Source organism: Talpa europaea, assembly GCF_964194135.1.
Source record: "Talpa europaea genome assembly, chromosome: 6".
Classification (NCBI taxonomy): Eukaryota; Metazoa; Chordata; class Mammalia; order Eulipotyphla; family Talpidae; genus Talpa; species Talpa europaea.
This window is the reverse complement of record NC_140072.1, coordinates 72952972-72972149: the sequence shown is the minus strand read 5'-3', so window position 1 is coordinate 72972149 and position 19178 is coordinate 72952972. Positions and strand designations below refer to the sequence as shown.

The 19178-nt window shown below is 49.6% G+C and overlaps 1 protein-coding gene across 1 annotated transcript in view; it reads right to left on the bottom strand.

Annotated features, from left to right (window-relative positions):
* Positions 1-17820, bottom strand: part of ATP12A (ATPase H+/K+ transporting non-gastric alpha2 subunit) — a gene marked incomplete at both ends in the record, with an annotated part of 196842 nt that extends 179022 nt beyond the window's left edge. Inside the window, 6 exons of the mRNA XM_084234861.1 lie at positions 14334-14483; positions 14967-15083; positions 15781-15960; positions 16142-16291; positions 16821-17024; positions 17766-17820. Coding sequence (XP_084090987.1) covers positions 14334-14483; positions 14967-15083; positions 15781-15960; positions 16142-16291; positions 16821-17024; positions 17766-17820 — 856 coding nt within the window. The remainder of the gene's footprint in view (positions 1-14333; positions 14484-14966; positions 15084-15780; positions 15961-16141; positions 16292-16820; positions 17025-17765) is intronic.
* Between the last annotated feature and the right edge of the window lie 1358 nt (positions 17821-19178).

The following is a 19178-nucleotide window of genomic DNA, read 5'->3' as shown; positions in this document are numbered from 1 at the left end:
AAAAGAAAGCAAGGAACTCTCCTATTTCATGGAGATTGAAACCCATACTACTGAAAGACCACAGATTAATGAAGAGATCAAGGAAGAAATAAAAAAAAATACTTAGAGACAAATGACAACGAGAACATAACTTTCCAGAATGCATGGGACACAGCAAAAGCTGTAATAAGGGAAAAGTACATAGAAATACAGGCTAATATCAAGAAACAAGAAAGAATTGAAAGGAAAACCTAATCTCCCATCTCAAAGAACTAGAAAAAGAACAAGAAAACCCAAAAGCCAGTATAAGAAAGGAAATGATAAAAATCAAAGCAGAAATAAATGAAATAGAAATTTTTAAAAAATCCAAAAGATCACCAAAACCAAAAGTTGGTTCTTTGAAAAAATAAACAAAATAGACAAACCTCTAACCAGGCTCACAAAGAAAAAACGGGAGAAAACACAAATAAAGAGGATCATAAATCAAAGAGGAGAAATTAAAACAGACAGCAGAAATCAAAAGAATAATCAGAGATTATTATAAATAGTTATATGCAAACAAGTTCAATGATGTAGAAGAGATGGACAAATTCCTAGAACTGTACAATCATCCAAAGCTAGATAAAGAAGAGAAAGAAAACCTAAACAGACAAATTATAAGGAGTGAAATTGAAACAGTAATCAAAACCCTTCCCAAAAACAAAAGCCCAGGACCAGATGGTTTCACAGCTGAAATGTTCAGAAATTAATTAGTGCCTATCTTACACAAACTCTTTCAAAAAATTGAGAGGGAAGTAATACTACCAAATACATTTTATGAAGCCAATCTCTCTAATGAAAATTGATGTAAAAATCCTCAACAAAATCTTAGCCAATAGAATTCAACAATGCATCAAAAAGATAATATACTGTGACCAAGTGGGATTTATTTCAGGGACACAAGTATGGTTCAACATCCAAAAATCAATTAATGTAATCCAATACATAAACAAAAAGAAAAATAAAAACCATATGATCTTATCAACAGATGCTGAGAAAGCATTCAACAAATTTCAACATCCATTTATGATGAAGGCCCTCAAAAAATCTTTGGGATATGAGAAACATACCTTAACATAATAAAAGCCATATATTTGGCTAAACCCACAGCCAATAATATCCTCAATGGTGAAAAGATAAAAGCCATTCCTTTAAGATCTAGAACAATGCAAGGATGTCTACTCTCAGCACTGCTTTTCAATATAATATTGGAAGTCCTAGCCAGAGCAATAAGACAAGAGAAAGACACACAAGGAATCCAAATAGGAAAGAAGAAGTAAAACTATCACTATTTACAGATGATATAATATAGGCAGAGAATCCTAAAAACTCTACAGAAAAACAAATCAAAATTATAGGCCAGTTTAGTAAAATAGCAGGATACCAAATCAACACACAAAAATCAGTAACCCTCCTATAGGCAAAAAATCTGAAAAAGAAATTAAGAAAACCATCCTTTTTATAATTGAAGACAAAAAAATCAAATACTCAGGAATAAACCTAACAAAAGAGGTAAAGGACCTATACAAAGAAAACTATAAGACTCTGTTAAAGGAAATAGATGAAGACACAAAGAAATGGAAAGGCATCCCTTGCTCATGGATTGGAGGAATTAACTATCAAAATGGCCATCCTACCAAAAGCAATTTACAGATTCAATGCTATTCTGATAAAAATTTCAATGACATTTTTCAAAGAAATAGAACAAATATTGATGAAATTCATATAGAACCACAAAAACCTTGAATAGCTAAAGCTCTCCTGACTAAAAAAGAAGGAGTATGAAGGCATCACTCTACCTGATTTCAAACTATACTACAAAGCCATAATGATTAAAACAGTTGGTACTGGAACAAAAACAGACACAGAGACGAATGGAATCAAATAGAAAAGCCAGAAATAAACTCACATATTTATGGACAACTAATCTTTGACAAAGGAGCAAAGAATATGCAATGGTACAAGGACAGTTTATTCCATAAATGGTGCTGGGAAAACTGGATTGCTACTGGCAAAAGAACGAAGCTAAATTACTACCTCACACCATGCACAAAAACCAACTCAAAATGGAAAAAAAGACCTGAATGTTTAAGACCTGAAACCAGGGCCTCCCCAGGTGGCACAGCGGTTGAGTGCTGGGCTGCGAAGCTGCCCGCAGCCTCTGCAGCGCCAGTTCGATCCCCGGCCACCGAGGAATGTCCCACATGGTGCGACAGACCTCTCCTGCCATGCCCACTGCTCCCTCAGCAGTGTATTTCTTCGTCAGTCTGCCTGTTCTGCTCCCTGCTCTGGCTCTGGTGAATTCTCTCACCCTCCCGTGCTTCTGACTGTACCCAGTGCTTGTATAAATAAATAAATAAAATCTTTAAAAAAAAAAAAAGACCTGAAACCATGAAATATATAGAAGAAAATATAGGCAAAACACTACACAGCATACATCTCAGTAACATATGGGATTACATCAAGCTAAAAAGCTTCTGGATAGGAAAAAAGACACTAACTAAAACAAAACGACACCATACTGATAGGGAGAAAAATTTTGCACACAATGCAACTGATAAGGGAGTGATCACAAAAATCTACAAAGAGCTCACATGTATGAATAAAATCAAAGTAAACAATCAAATAAAAAAATGGACAGAAGAGTTAAAAAGAAATTTCTCCAAAGAGGAAATGCAAATGGCCAACAGGTATATGAAAAAATGTTCAACATCACTTATAATTAGGGAAATGAAAATAAAAACAACAATGAAATACCACCTCACAAAAGTCAGATCAGCACACATTAAAAAAAAAAAAAAACAGGCAACAACAAATGTTGGTGAGGATGTGGAGAAAAAGGAACTCTCCTACACTACTGGTGGGAATGTAGACTGATCCAACCAGTACGGTAAGCTGTGTGGAGTTGCCTCAAACCACTAAAACAGGAGCTACCATATGACTCAGAATTATACTCCTAGGAATCTACCCAAAAGACACAAAAATGTTAATTCAAAATGATACCTGCACCTCTATGTTTATTGAAGCACTATTTATAAAAGGTAAGATATGGAAACAACCCAAATGCCCCAAAATAGATGACTGGATCAAGAAGATGTGGTATATATACACAATGGAATGCTATTCAGCAATCAAAAAGATAAACTCATGCCATTTGCAGCAACATGGATGGAGCTAGAAGGATTCATGCTCAATGAAATAAGCAAGAAGGAAAAAGAAAAATATCAATGGTTTCACTTATAGGGGGAATAAAAAGGAACCAAATAAGGGATCAGGAAATAATAATAATAATAATAATAATAATAATAATAATGAAACAAAACAAGCATACAACCATAAGAGATATTCCGCGAGGGAGGGAAAGGAAAAGGCATCAAAACAGGGGAGAGAGAGGCACAAGGGACTATGGTAATGGTTCATGGGTGAACTGGTGGTGGGAATTTTACAGGGAATAAACAATAATGTAAAAGATGTAAATTTAAAAAAGAAATTATAAAAAAGAAATAAAGAGGAATAATAAAAAAGAAATGAAGGGGAATAATAAAAAAAGAGAATGGAACTGTTTCTATGCTATTATATGTCATTTCATTTATTGAAATAGTTAATGTATTTTGGGGAAGCTGATGTCCTAAATCAGTTGTTGCTTTAGGGTTGGGACTATGTCTATACTGAGCTCAGAGCTTCCAGGTGGGGATAGGCAGGGAATCCTCCTGAGGCTGCAATATTAGAGAAAGCCCCTGCCACCTCAGGTCTAGACCCTTTTTTATTTTATTTTAATTTAATTTAATTTAATTTAATTTAATTTTATTTTATTTTATTTTTATACAAGAACCAGGATACAGGCCAGATGCACGGGAGGGTGAGAGGATTCACCAGAGACAGAGCAGGGAACAGAACAGGCAGACTGAAGAAATACACTGCTGAGGGGAGCAGAGGGAGAGACAGGAGAGGACTGCTTCACCATATGAGATTCTCGCCGGCCGGCTGGGATCGAACCCATGCTGCAGAGGCTGTGGACGACAGCTTCACAGTGTGACGTTCAACCGCCTGCTCCACAAGGGAGGCCCAGGTCCAGACCTTTCCCACTCTGGCACTTTCAGGTTGTAAATGGGTGACAGTGAGGACCTATTCCCTCTGAAATGTGAGATGATGAGCTGGGAACCATGGCCATTATATGAGATAATGAAACACGGCATGCACACAATAGCAAGTAAGCCAAAAGGGATTATTTAAAGAAAAAGGCTGGCTCTTGCCAGGAGCAAGCAAGCCTGAGGAGATTTATGCAAGAACAGGTAAGAAGCAAATAGCTCCCACATGAAAAGGGTTGTTGCTGGGTGAATACATGCTTTGTGTCTAGAAGAACAGCAGCGGTGGTCATGCAGTTTCTTGATTGACTGGGACTTTTGTCCTAGTAATGGCAAACTGGCAATTTTTCAAACATGGTGTTTTGAGTTTTTTTTTTCTGCAGTTGAATTTTCCTTCCTGTTATGTTTCCCGGGGCCACAGTCCCTATATTCCTGCCGGCAGGTCCCAGATGGAAGTCCCTCCCCTCTCTATCCATTGATGGTGCCTACCACACAAGCTGTCTCAGCAACTGCGGGTTGAAGTCAAAGGACCCCCAACCTATCCTTCCTGACTGCCTACACCTTTGCATTCATAATTGGCTCTGTAGGTGGTGCTGGATGACCGCTCCCCAGAAGGATTTCCCTTATACCCTCCACATCTGTTGAATCGGTACTCTGGGTATCATCTGTGGGGGTCAAAGATTGTGTTCTCACCAGATCCAATTCTTCCTCCCAACAACTGACATTCCATTGCATATATTCCCTAATTAGATTGTGCATGATTCCCTGGAACCAGCTATGACTTCACTCTGTGTTCCTTGCAAGCACAAAATGTCAGAATGCAACTGAGCAAGTGACAAAGTAGCAAGGCCAGCTTTCTATTCACTCTGATAAGAAGTCCACTCTAAACCCTGATGTTGTGTTCTCACTCTTTACAATGTGCCCAAACCAATTGTAACCAACCTGTATGTGGTTGAGAAATGAACCCAGAAGATAGATTTTTACTGGTTCAATTAAGGGGAGCACAATTTCAGTCTTTTCCTCAGGGTCTGCCCCCTCACTAGAGGGTCTGATGTAGCCCAGGAGTACCTTTATTCTCTCCTCCCCAAATTAATAAGTCCCCATTTGATTTTTTTTTAAAGATTTATTTATTTATACAAGCACTGGGTACAGTCAGAAGCGTGGGAGGGTGAGAGAATTCACCAGAGCCAGAGCGGGGAGCAGAACAGGCAGAAGGACCGAAGTACACTGCTGAGGGGAGCAGCGGGCGGCAGGAGAGGTCTGCGCGCCATGTGGGACCCTCCTCCGGTGGCTGGGGAGCAGAGGCTGCGGGCAGAGGCTGCGGGCAGCTTCGCAACCCAGCACTCAACCGCTGCGCCACCAGAGAGGCCCTGATTTTTTTTTTTAAGATTTATTTATCTATTTATACGAGCACTGGGTACAGTCAGAAGCGTGGGAGGGTGAGAGAATTCACCAGAGCCAGAGAGGGGAACAGAACAGGCAGAATGACGAAGTACACTGCTGAGGGGAGCAGCGAGCGGCAGGAGAGGTCTGTGCACCATGTGGGACCGTCGCCCGGTGGCCGGGAATTGAACCGGCGCTGCAGAGGCTGCGGGCAGCTTCGCAACCCAGCGCTCAACCGCTGCGCCACTGGGGAGGCCCCCATTTGATTTTTTTAATGCTTCTTGTTTCCTTCCTTCCCACGCATCCCAGGTATCCCCCATCTTCCTTTTTGAACTCAGGGTAGCAGGAGCCTTGCTAACTAGTGCGAGCTCTGGTCACAAAGGCTGACTCACTGCTCTACAGTCCATAGGCTGGGACGCTCCCTTCCAAACCAGCCTGCTAGAGGCCCCAGAGTTCTCCTCCCTTCCCCAAATGGTGAGGAGGGTTAGTCCTTACCTGGGTCATGCCCAGAGACAGATGCCCTGGGGCAGAACCAGCCTCCTTCACATGGGGCCTCCGGGGAGCTCAGACCAGTCTGAGAGCAGAACCAGCCGGCTGGGCACGGCTGGCAGTCTTCTAGTGACATCGCCCCAGGGATGGGCTGGAAAGAGCCTGCAGGTCCCAGAGGGAAACCATGGGGTTCTTCTCATGCTGCAGAACTATGGTCCTACTCTGATCCCTCAGACTCAAAGGCAAGTGACTGCAAGGATCCCGCCTCCAGACCTACCTTGTTACCTGCTGGGTCAGAGCCTGGGCTCATCAAAGCTGAGGCACACTTCACATCCACCTCAACTGCCAGGCATCATCACTTCTCATCCTTGTGCAAACCTCCCGTGGAAAGCCTGGGCCTTATCTCTAAATCACACCATTCACCCCTCCACCCCCAAGTCCCATACTGTGGATATGGGATGCTGCTGCTGAGTGCAATCTGAGGTCTCTTCTGTGCTCTTCCTCAGTCGTGTCCCCCAGGGTGGGTCCCCACCCATGCATTGCTGGTGCTTACCCATCAGGGACTCACCGGAGGGGCACGGGATGGGCCTGGAACTACCCTGGGAACAGAAGTGTCCCGGAGGACAGAGGTCTCCTGTGATACCATCAGTGGGGTTTGGGACAGACGTTCCCTGCATGCAGTGGAATCCTGCACTGCATGGTCCAGACACGGCAGTCAACCCAGGCAGAAGACAGTAGGAGCCTGTAGAGAAGAGGACAAGACAGTTCCCTGGAGCTTGGGGGCATCAGCAGATTGGGGTGCTCCCTGGAAGCCAGCTGACCTATTGTGCACTGTGGGCTGTGACCAAATAGTGTTCCCCATCTGAAATAGGCCCAAGTCCAGCCTCACTGGCAAGGAATGATGTGCCCTATTGTGACTGAAGTGGGGTATGACCTTGTCCTCTCACCTGGCTCACAGGGGGTGCAGTCTGAGCTCTGGATGCCCCCTCTCTGGGGCCTGTAGGTGCCCCTGGGGCAGGGGAACTGAGAAGCAGAGTTGGTGGCTGCCGGGCAGTAGTGACCAGCTGGACATTCATTCCCCACCAAAGAGGAGGTGTTTGCTGGGCAGAAGAAACTACAGAGAGGACAAGAGGGAAGGAGGGGTTCAGAGAACTCTGTGGTCCCTGCAGTGGGAAATGCACGCAGGACTCACCCTTCATCATTCATTGCTCACCTGGAGACAAACCTCTGTTGCAGTTCAAGACAATACTATTTTTTTTAAAGGGTAAGTTTCAATGACTTAAATTGTAGCAAAAGAGGCCCAGTTTTGACATTAAAAATGACTCCGCAACCCAACAGAGAGATCAATAGACATAACGAAAGACATTGTAGAAGTTGTGGAAGTTCTGTGACTTCTTAAGTTGCAGAAATCTCTGGTTACAAGGGGGCCGAGTGAGCATCTGGCTTAGCCATCTGTCAGCAGGAAAGAGGTCCTGCGCCTGGCTGGACATGGGGCCCGAGGATGGCGTCTTTGCACTCACCCCTCAGGACAAGGCTCACAATGGCCCCGGGCAGCCAGGTCATTGTAGGTGCCGGCTGGACAGGGCCTGGGGATGACAGTGCCAGAGGGGCAAAAGTGTCCTGCAAGGAAAGCCGACCCCCAGGTGAGGACCATAGAACCCCCCATTCCTTGGTGCTCAGAGAAGCAAGCATCCCCCAAAACATGGCTCCTGAAAGGCCCAGCAAGCCTCTTTTTTGACCTCTGTCTTGGAGGCAACATTGGGTTTGCTTCTTTCCCACCACCCCAGGCTCCTCCCCAGGCAGCCTTTGGTGTACCTGTCGGGCATGGGCCCCCTGTCTGGTCTTCCAGGGAGATGTTGGGGAGCAAGGCCCCACCCAAGCAGAAGAAGCCTATGTTGCAGGGCCCAGAGGGCCTGGTGAGGCCAGCAGATCCGCAGTAGTAGCCGGGTGGGCACGGGGAGCAGGCAGCCTGCGGAAGACATCCCTGATAAAGTGCTGACCCCAGTCCCACCAGGACTGACGGTCAAGGGACACACTAGGAGGACTGAAAGGGGCCTCAGTTTGTAGGGCACCTCATCCTTGCTCACCTCCCTTGTCTGCAACATCCCGTCTCCCTCTCTCCACTCTGCATGTTCCCCCAGGGAGCATGCATACTCCTTCCAGGCAGGGCTTGCTCACTTGTAACTGGGATTTAACCAAACTACTCCAGGAGAACTTTGTGCTCCATCTCCTGACCCACTCCATCTCCTGATCAGTGCTCCCTAGTCCTTCAGAGCCAGGATTCCTGTGCAGTTCACAAACCAAGCCTTGGGGGATATGCCTCAAACAACAGTCTTCTCAGTGAGCACATGGCACTGCACCCTCACCCCAAACACTTCTGCCCCCTGCAAGCCAGCACCCTCCCTGCCCCCTCCACATGTACCAACCACAAGAGGGGTTTGCCACTTCCTCCAGGTTTGCCACTTCCTACAAACTCAGCATATACTCCCAATGTGTGCACCCAGTAAATGCTTGCTGGGAGCCTGCTATGTGCCAGGCACTATCTGACTATAGAGTGGTGAGCAAAAAGACAAAACTTCCTAGCTTTAAAAAGAAACTTCTCCAAAGAGGAAATGCAAATAGCCAATAGGCATATGAAACAATGTTCAGCATCACTTGTAATCAAGGAAATGCATATCAAAACTACCATGAGATACCATCTCACACCAGTGAGAATGGCATATATTAAAAAAACTAGCAACAACAAAAGTTGGCAAGGATGTGGGGGAAAAGGAACTCTCCTGCACTGCTGGTGGGAGTGCAAACTGGTCCAACCACTATGGAAAGCTGTGTGGAGATTCCTCAACCTGCTAAAGATGGAGCTTCCACATGATCCAGCAATTCCACTCCTAGGTATTTACCCAAAGGACACAGAAACACTAATTCAAAAGGGCACCTTCTCCCCTATGTTCATACATCCCTATTTACAGTAGCTTAGCTATGGAAACACTCCAAATGCCCAAAAATAGATGACTAGATCAAGAAGATGTGGTACATATACACAATGGAATATTACTCAGCAATCAAAAAAGATAAACTCATGTAATTTGCAGCAACATGGATGGAGCTGGAAGGGATCATGCTCAGCGAAATAAGCCAGAAAGAAAAAGAAAACTACCATATGTTCTCACTCATAGCAGGAATTTAGAAAACCAAAATAAGGGACCAGGAAAAAGACTAATTATAATAAGTAAAAATCAAAATCAATAAGTAACTATAGACCAGAGACACACTACAGGAGGGGAGGGGGAGAAGGGAAGAGGATCAAAACAAGGGGGGTGGGAATTGTATGGGGACTATAACCAAGATGAAAATGCATACATTGGGCCTCCCTGGTGGCGCAAAGGGTTAAACACCACACTATGAAGCAATTCGCAGCCTCTGCAGCACAAGTTCGATCCTCAGCTGGCCAGGGAGAAACACACATGGCACAGGAGATCTCTCCTCTCTCTGCCCACTGCTCCTCTCAGCAGTGTATTTCAGTCAGTCTGCCTGTTCTGTTCCTGGCACTGTCTCTGGTGGATCCTCTCACCCCCGCATCTCTGGCCTGTACCCCAGCTCTTGTATGCATAAATAAATAAATCTTTTAAAAAAAAGAAAATGCATACATTGTGCAAAAATGAAAAATGATGTTAAAAAATATATATATATAAAAATTCCTGGCTTTGTGGTGTTTATATTTTAATAAGGAATATAGAAAATAAGTAAGAAAAACAGTGTGTTAGATTAATATGTGCTAAGAAGGCTGGGGACTGTCCCTCTGGGAAAGAAACTTTTGAGTGAGGCCTGGAGGAAGGGAGGATTCTGGTCAGATGGCCCAGCTCTTCTATCCTTCACTGGTAGTGGCTTTAGCTAAACCCCAAGGGGCTTTCCCCACCCTTGTTCTCCCCTGAGGCTGGTCTCCCTACCTCTGAACTGAGCTTGATCTGTGCGTTGAAGGTGCCGGGTGGGCAGGGTTGGGGCATGGCCGAACCCCTGGGGCAGTAGTATCCCTGAGGACACGGGCCAGCCCCATCTGGAACCAAGAGACAAGTCAGCTGGCTGCTGTGAAGACCAGGGTGAGCACGGGGCACTCTGAACAGTTCCCAATGGGGGATCGGGGCTATCGTTTTGGAGGTACCTCTGAGGGATGCCCCCTGAACCAGATTATTCCGTGCAACCCATGAGGCTTTTCCTGACTTGGGGTGCTGAGGGAGTTGAGGCTCTCTTGGAGAGTTTGAATTCCTGGGGTTCTAGGTATAGATGGTATTTGAGGCAGGGTCTCAGTGAGATGACCACCCACTTTGGCTCCTGTTGCAGCAATCTTGGCAGATGTGCCCATGCAAGCTCATGATTTAAACCTCTTTCCTAATGTCTGAAGCTTCCTGGCTGTGTCTTCTCTCCCTTCTGCTCCAAGAGGCATATCTGCAGGGCCTCTTGGTGACTTAAGATGTAAGCCAGCTGCTTTGGGGCTGCTGCTGAACAGAGCATTATTAAAGTTGGTGGGTTGAAAACTGAGAGGGTAGTGTGGGAGTGCTGTATTAGACATTGTCCCCACAAGTGTCTAGGCCTCTCTGAAAGCCCAAGGCTGAGGGCAGAGTAGCAAAAAGCTGGACAGGTGTCAGTGGACCTGAGCATCCCATTGGCTCCTTACTGCATTTAGGCAGAACAGACCCTTTCCCAAGCCTCAGTTTCTTCTGCTAGAGATGGGGGTTGGACTGGACCATGAGGCTTTGTTCTTGGGTCCTGGATTTCAAAGGGGACTTGTTTCCCAAATATTCAAACAACTAAAAGGATCACTTGATTACACATGAGTACCACTCATGTGCGGTACTCATACTCACAGGAATATGCACACATTGCCGATACATGCCTGATGTTCTGGTTTGAAGGCCTTGCCATCCACCCTCCCCAGTAGCTATGTGTACTGGGGCTTTGCACACATGGCCTGACTGAGGAATTCTTCACTGTAATCTCTAAGATAAGCTTCCTCTGGCCTGCCCTGGTGTTTGCCCTTCGCCTTGCTTTTAGGGATCCTACCCAGGATGGATGGTAAGAAAAGGCAGATATCAGAGAACTTTAGTGTCAGGCCCCTTTGTGCTGCCTATCATGAATGAGAGCCCAGGAATGGGGGTAGCCCAGAACAGGTGCCCTAGATCTCTTAGGGAGAACAGACTCAGCTGTATTTCAGGGCTGACCAGTCAGTGGGCAGAGGACCATGAATCTGAGACCTGCTTCCCACTGCGGGGGGAGCCAGGAAATGGGGCAGGGATACAGTATCCAACAGGAAAGATCCAGTACCTTCAGTGCCAGCCTCTGGGTTGGGCCGGGTGGACCCTCTGGAGCAGAAAAATCCCTCCCAGCACTCTCCGCCCACCTCCGTGGCATTGGTCCTGGGACAAAATCTGCCCCCGTCACAGGTTCGACATCCTGAAAGGCTGCTCAGTCCAGGAACTGGGCCGTAAGTGCCAGGGGGACAGGGTTGCCAGTTGAACCCAGTCCCTTCAGGGCAGTAGAAACCTGGAAAAGGGGGCCAGGTGAAGATTGGATCCTGAGGGGCAGGGCTGAAGGAAGGGCTGTGAATGGAGGCCTCCCATCACGAAATGTAAACAGGGTCCCTACCTCATTATCAGAGTATATGGCCCAGATCTTTGAGCGAAGTCGGGGATCAGGGGAAAACAACAGGCCTGTTTATTGCCCTGAGGGTCTCTGTCCCCACCCCTCCCTTTTGCTTTGGACCCTTTACTTAGTCAGATGCGGCTGGTAGGACACTAACCTCTTGGACACAGCACTGGCCTCAGCCCTGGAACACAGTAGTGGCCACTGGGACAGATGTGACATTTTGTTGTATGTGTTCCTGAGATGTAGAAGCCAGGTGGGCATGAAGTGGAGTCAGTCATTCCCAGAGGACAGAAGTAGTCAAGGGGGCAGGATCTCCCAGAGAGTGCCTCCATGGGGATGGCAGAGACAGTTCCCTCTATGTAGGAAATGCTGGAAAAATATAAGCCAAGCAGAAGGGGCTCAACCAAGGAGAGTTTCTGAGGGGCACACGGCTCTTAAACATGGGCTTGGGACACTTCCTAGTCTGCTTGCCCCTGAATCTCCTATTTCCTGACCTCCAGCTTGGTCTATTTAGGGGTGGGATGGGAGGTGGCAGAGGTGGGGTATGCTGCCACAAGTTTGGACTCTAATGTCCTTCTAGTCTTGCTCCAGCAGGCTGCTGCCAGTGAGGCTTACCCTGCATGTCTGCAGGTGACCCATAGTGGGACCTCCCTTACCAGAAGGGGCTTCCTTCCCTAAACTTCTGGCTAGGTACAAACTCTGGAATGGAGCCAACTCTTCACTCTGAGGACACCATTTCCTGTCCCTTAGGGAAGACAAACTTGCCTACCCTGGGTAGCAGGGTGCTGGCCAGATAAGTGGGTGACCAGAGCAGAGTTGCCTTCCAGAGCAATCTTGACATCCTTCTGGGGTTCTGCTGCCTTCTTCAGACCAGGTACCAGGTGGGCATCGGGATGGAATGGGAGCTCCTGTAGAGTCAGAAGCAGAGGAGAAAGCCATTTTGCCTGTCCCTGAGTCTGGAACATGAGCCCATGCTAGTCCCGGTCAGTGCCCTGGGTCTCTCCCTGCAGGGTGGAAATGATTCCCACTTCACCTCTTCCAGTTTCCAGAGAGCAGGATAGTGCAGCTTGGAGTGAACTTTATTCACTTAAGGAAAGACACCATTTTCTAGGTGAGGACCTTGATGGGAGAGGGATAGCCTAGCCTCAAGAGCACCCTCTGTGTGGAGAACTGAGATTTGAGGGGCTGATGATCAAGGTCAGTGACTGAAGCAAGGTGTTCTGAGGTCCTCAGGGCAGGTATAGCAAAGCCTTCTGGGCAGAGTGGGGAGGGCATCCTGGGAAGAGGAGTCTGAGCTCATCCCTGCAGGGCTCAGCAGCAGCTTCATTTAGAGTGACTGGCCATGCCAGGAGAAGGGCTGCCAACTAGAGACCCACTTCAACCAGAGAAGAGCTGGAGGGAGTTGACCTTTCACACTCTATGTGTCATGTTGGAGTGTCTCTAGAGATGGTTAGGTACCTTCAAAACAGTAGTGTCCAGCAGGGCAGAGGAGGCCCTGTGCCCCATCAGTGGGGTCCCTGCTGGTGGCACCTCCTTTGCACCAGTGTCCTGCAGCACAGTTCCCTACAAGAGGACCGTAATGTCAGTGGTGCCCATTGGGCCCTTGCTAGAGAACAGGGCACGAGGCATAAGGTGCTTTATCCCACACTTATCTATCCCCCACCATAGCCACAGACCTGATCCAAAACCAGGGGCAGCAGTATCCTGAATGGCTCTTCCACTAGGATCAATCAGTACCAAGCTCCCGGGTTAAAGTGGGTATGGATTAGAGCCAGTGGGAGGTCTGCCCTTCTCAATGACTGTCAATTGTCAAGCTTGGATTTTCATTGAGCAGTAATCACCCAAACACCCCAACAAAGTGACACCTCTCTTCCCCACACAAATCAGGTAACTGAAGAGGGACAGAAACTGTAAAAATCCCTGGAGAGAACCCTGGAGCTTATCAGTGGGCGTGGTGGACTTCTGTGCTAAGAGGAAGCAGTGGGGATGGTTATACTCTGAGGCAGGTGCACTGTGCTGAGGGGCATCCAGTTCTGGGTGCTATCATAGTTCCCTGGAGGGCTTTCTAAAACTAACACTGAGGTCCAAACCCAGGCCTCCGGACTTTTTGGGGGGCATGTGAGGTTGGGCTTCTGATGAAAGGGATCTTTGGAAGTCCACGGAAATACTGATCGCCTTCCAGGCTAAAGCTTCCTGGGCCCCATGTTGGCTGGTGATCCAGATCCATGCAGTTTCTCCTTGCAGCTTCTCATCATTGATGGGTTTTGGGGCCCATCACAGCCTGAGGCTGTTTCTGACCTTTAGGATGCGGGTATGATCATACCTGTTGGTGCTGTGAGCCCTGGCAGGGCACAGAATTTCCCAGGAGGGCACAACTGGCATTCTGTGATACTCCTCAGTCCCTTTCGAGGGCTATAAGTGCCCATTGGGCAACTGTGGTGTGTAGCCATGGCTGTGCCCAGGGGGCAGTAATATCCTTGAGGGCAAGGGTACAGGCTGAAATCCTGGACAGGCCCCATGCTGGAGTCACAGTAGTAACCTGGCCAAGAGAGAGGCTTTTAGGACTAGCCTCTCCCTGAGAGTTAGTCCTCACAGGATCTCTTATATTGAAGGCTCCTGGGGGCTGATGATGGAGCCCAGTGCCCAGGGAGCTGCCCTTCCAGAGCTCTTACTCCTGGCCAGGTCCCCTCTGCCTGTACCTCTAGGTATTCAGCTCACCTGCTGGGCACTGCCCGCTGGGGGCCCAGAGGCCTGCCTCTTTGCAGTAGAAGCCTCGGGGGCAAGCCTGGCACGCAGATGACATGGTCTGCTCCGGGAGGCTGGAGAAGGTGCCGGCGGGACAGGGTATGGGCCTCTGTGATGCTGCAGCTGAGGGTGAGGGGAACAGTGTGGCCTGGGTGAGGGTCTGGGAGGAGCTCTTCATAGGGGGTGGGTGTGCACATGGCCTCAGAGATGTGGCACCACCTGCAGGACCCACCTCTGCCCAAATGGCCTGAGGCCCCACCCCCTATTGCCTAATCACACCGAGAGATCCCAGCTTCATCACCAGCTTCTGGGACTCTGAAAGCTAAGGAGGCTCCCTGTGCAGCACAGGAGCTCAGACTTTGACTCCGCTGTCCACACCAAGAGCCCAAACTATAGCAACTGTGGTGTTGCGGCCATGCCTTTTGCATCAGGGTGCAGATTTCCTTTCCCCCCCATGCCCCATGCCTCCACTCCTCCTTCTCATGCCCCCTCTTTGCTTCCTCTCAATTGTCCCGGATCTAGACACAGACAAAGGCATAGGGTCCATCAGTAGCCTCTGGATGGAGGGCAAGGAGGGCTGAGAGTGGGGCCTGAAGTGACACTCACGGCAGAAGGTTCCTGGGGGACAGGGGGCCCCTGTCAGCCCATCCTTTGGAGCTGGAGACACTGCTCCTTCTGCACAGAAGTATCCAGCCTGGCAGGGTCCACTGGGTGTGGAGAGGCCTGAAGGCGAGAGAGGGGCTGGGCTGGGGCAGAGGAGCCAGGAGGAGAGGGTGGTTCTGTGGAGCAGGTGAGAATTGGTGTTTAGCACTGGGCCGCAGAGGCCTCGGGGCCTTTGGACTGAGCCTGTACTGAGTGTCTGACTCTACCCAGGCCTGCAGTGTGGTGGGGAGGGGAGCACTGTCAGCTCACTGAATGTTGAGGCCACATCAGCCAGGCAAGAGCTGAGATCTCAGCCACACTTCTCTCCACTGGCTGATCATGGAGCCCAGTGCCCAGGAAGCTGCCCTTCCAGAGCTCTCACTCCTGGGGCTGTGACTGATAGTATCCAGCCACAGCAGATCCTGGGGAAGTGTGGTCCCTCAAATGGCACGGGGTGGGTGTTGGGGGAGAGTAGTAAGAGGGGTGAGCCCTTCCCTCCACAGAAACATGCCCTCTCCCCACACTATTCTCTGGGTACCCCCAGGTTTTCATCAACTCTATGGCAATGACAATTATTTCTGGAGCCCGGCTTTGCCGATAAGTACCCAGCACACTGCCCCTGAGGCCAGCACAGGTGTTGACTCCCACTGGACAGAGGAAAACAGTGGTTGCACACCTGCAGTCACTCAGCTAGGCCAGCTTCAGGGCCCGCCCCTACCCCTCACCACTGCTGAGCCTGGGCCATGCATGGTGGCTGGAAGTTCTCCTGGGTCCTTACCAGAGGTGGCACAGAAGGAACCAGACAAGCAGGGCAAGGGCTCTGGGCTGCCCTCAGGGCAGAAGGAGCCTGCAGGGCACTTGCCCCCCGTGACAGTAGCTGGGCACAGACAGTTGGTGCTGGTATAGTTGTCCAAGTCGAAGGGGCGTGCGGTCCATGCTGCCAACACGCAGAACCAGCCTGGGGCAGAAACCAGCAGGGGAGTGGTGGTGAGCCCTGGGTTTTGAAGCTGAGCTTACAAAGACCAGAAGCCCCCAACACCCCAGTAGTTGCTCCAGGAGCTTTTGAGGACACATCCCAGGTCCCAGTGCAGAACTGGGAAACCCAGCAGCAGCGTCTTAGGGTGATTTGGGAAACACACCTGCGTCACAGGGCCCAGAGGGCTGCGTGAGATTCTCCTGCCCGCAGTAGTGGCCGGGGGGACAGGGGAGGCAGCTGTCCAGGCTCTGTGTCAGCGGGTCTGGGTTGTAGTAGCCCCGGGGGCAGGGGAACTGGGTAGCATACTTGGTGCCTGAGAAGCAAAATTCAAAGGGAGCCCAGCTTGCTGGAGACCCGCTGGGCCCAACAGGGGAGTGGGCAGTGCACAGATCATATTCCCATGTCCTCCTGTTCTCAATGATGCCTGGTCTCAGCCACAGGGGCGAACATCTTGCCAATCACTTACTCACTGCCTGCCAGGCTTTGTTGCCTTGGACCTTGGGTCTACTAAAGCCACAAAATATGCAGGACTCATTTGTCCTTTGGTCAGTTTTACTGAAAGTCATCAGGCCCAAAATTTGCAAGCTACAGGTAATTTTAAATCTTTTTATTGAAAGCAGCATGGATCTGTTAGAAAGCAAAACTCTCATGAATTTTCAAGAGAAAGCAAAGGGTGAATGGAAGTAGGTGCTCAAGGCTGGCTGGTTTGGGTGGGTCCAGGGGGCTTTTGGGCAGCCGGTGGGAAAGTCCTGCAGGCGGAGCACACCTGCATGCTGGTCCCTGGTGGCTTGGTGCCCACTGAGCCCAGGGCACCTGTACCACCCTGCTGCCCAGGCACTCACCTCTGGGGCAGTAGAAGCCGGCAGGGCAGGGGTGTCTGCTGTAGCTGGTGCTGCTCTCAGGGCAGTAGTACCCAGCAGGGCAGGGGAAGCAGGAGGCCTGGCCAGTCAGGTTGCTATAAGTACCAGCAGGGCACAGCTGGGGTAGGCTGGTCCCCTGGGGGCAAAAGTGGCCTACGGGACAGGTACCCCCCTGCTCTGAGGGGCCTGAGGAGAGGAAAGAACTGAGTGAGGGGTCAGGCCCAGAGCAAAAGGAGCCTGGGGTGACTCAGGTAACGCCATGGGGACCAAATGTGGACTTGGGTTTTGGTCAGAGGTTCAAAAGCTTTAGAAAGAAATGATGCTGTATAGCACCTTCCAGATCAAAAAGCATATACCTTACACATGTGCGATATTATTGTACCTCAGGAAACTCCACTTTGGTAATTGGGCAGGAGGAGTGACCCTTATTTTACTGCAGCCGATATCCTGAGAAGGTGGCAGCATGCATGCCCAGCAGGTCCCCGTGCTCCATCCAGACCCAAAGCCCCTTTTCTGACAACCCCCTTAGTGTTCTGTAATTGTTTACTTTTTACCAAAAATGAAACAGATTTAGAGAGCATTGCTTTTGTGTGAGGTTACAATAAGCCAGGACAGCTGCTTCTGTCTTTGATGGGTTGTTCGGGCTGAATGGCCTCTTCTCCCCTGTGTCTCCCCACCCCTGTACTGGGGACATGGTTCTTGACTTCTCACTTCCTGACTCCCCAGAACTTGATCTCTCACCTAAGAGCTGTATCTTTTCACCTCAAATGTCGTCTGAACAAATGGAAATATCCTAAAAGAGGGGTTTTAAGGACCTGACCAGGTTCCTTTGCCCTCACCACGGCTGCAACCCAGCACAGCACCCTTAGAGGACAGGGTCAGTGGCCACTCCAGGGGACTGCCCATCCCAGATGCCCCCTGACTCACCTTTATCTTGTGGAGTACGTGGGTCTGTCCTGTGAGCCCCCGCCTCGCAGTGCATCCCGGCTCTCTTGGGAGAGGTTCACACTAGTCCCTCTCTGGTTAGCCAGTATCCAGGAGCCCTCTCCCTCCTTGTCCCCCATGCCCACCTCCCTGCAAATCTACACGGGCTGTCTTCAGGCCTGCAGGGCACTGACTCAGCGGTTGTGAGTGGAAGTCTGTGATGGGCTGGAGTTGTGGGTGCGACAAAGGCCAGATGGCTGCATTGCGGCAACAGGGAGAAGCTAGGCTGGAAGTGTGATGATGGGTGCCAGTGGGCCCAGGGGTAGCTGTCAGAGCTTGGAACACTGGCCAAGGGTCATCCCAGATCCCCTTGCTCACATGGACCCAAACCAGAGATCCCATCTTCAAACCGTCCCACACTCAGTCACCTCCCGCCATCAGAATGCCCTTCCACCCCAGACATTTGGCCAAGCAAGGCCCACGGGTGTCCTGAGAGGCCCTTACCTGTTGGAGTTGGAGAGGAAACTCCTGTCAGACAGAAGTAACCAGGGGAGCAGGGTCCAGAGGGGGCAGTAAGGCCAGATGACCCACAGAAATGGCCAGGAGAGCAGGACAGACACTCAGAGGCATTGGAGAGAAACATCCTGGGGGACAGAGACAAAGCTGGGTATCTGGGCCAGGGGTGGGTTCTTGGGAGATGTGAGCATGTAACAGCCCTTCACCCACTGGCTGGAACAACCTCTTTTGGGGCCTGGGAGGCCCCAAAACGTGGGGAGATGGGCTCTATGCTTATGAGACAGGAAGGTGCACAGGGTTCTTGATGGCTGTGTTTTGTGGGCATAGTGTTTCTCAGCTCCTAGCTGCGGGGTGACTTTGTGCAGCCCCCTCCCTCTCCCTCTCCTGCCTGCTTGGGCCTGAATGGAAATCCTGTAGAAAGGGGTATTGGTGATAGGGTCACCATGGGAAGAAGACACAGGGGAAAGACAGCTCTGCCTCACCTCCATGGCCTAGGGACACTGGCACTTACCCATCTGAGAAGGTGCCCACAGGGCAGCGTCGGGGTAGCCCTGTAGCCACTGGACAGTAGTGGCCTGGAGGACAGGGTCCCCCTACTGCAGCACAGATGTCTCCTTTGGGATGGGTGGCCTCATTACCTGCCCAAAGTTGCGAAGGGGTGAGACAGTTCAGCCTTCCCCGCCCCAAACCAGTCCCTCAGCAGCCCCTGGCTTACCTCCTCTCGGACACAGGACATCTCCAGGAGTCAGAGATTAAATGCTAGAGTGAGAGAGCCCTCTGCTACCAAGGCAGCTCTCAATGTGGGGTTCTGCCCAAATTCAACCCCTGCAGGCATGGAGAGTGGGGTCTCTAGTGCCAGAGCAGGGTCCTGAAATGTGTCTTTTGAATTAATTAAAACTT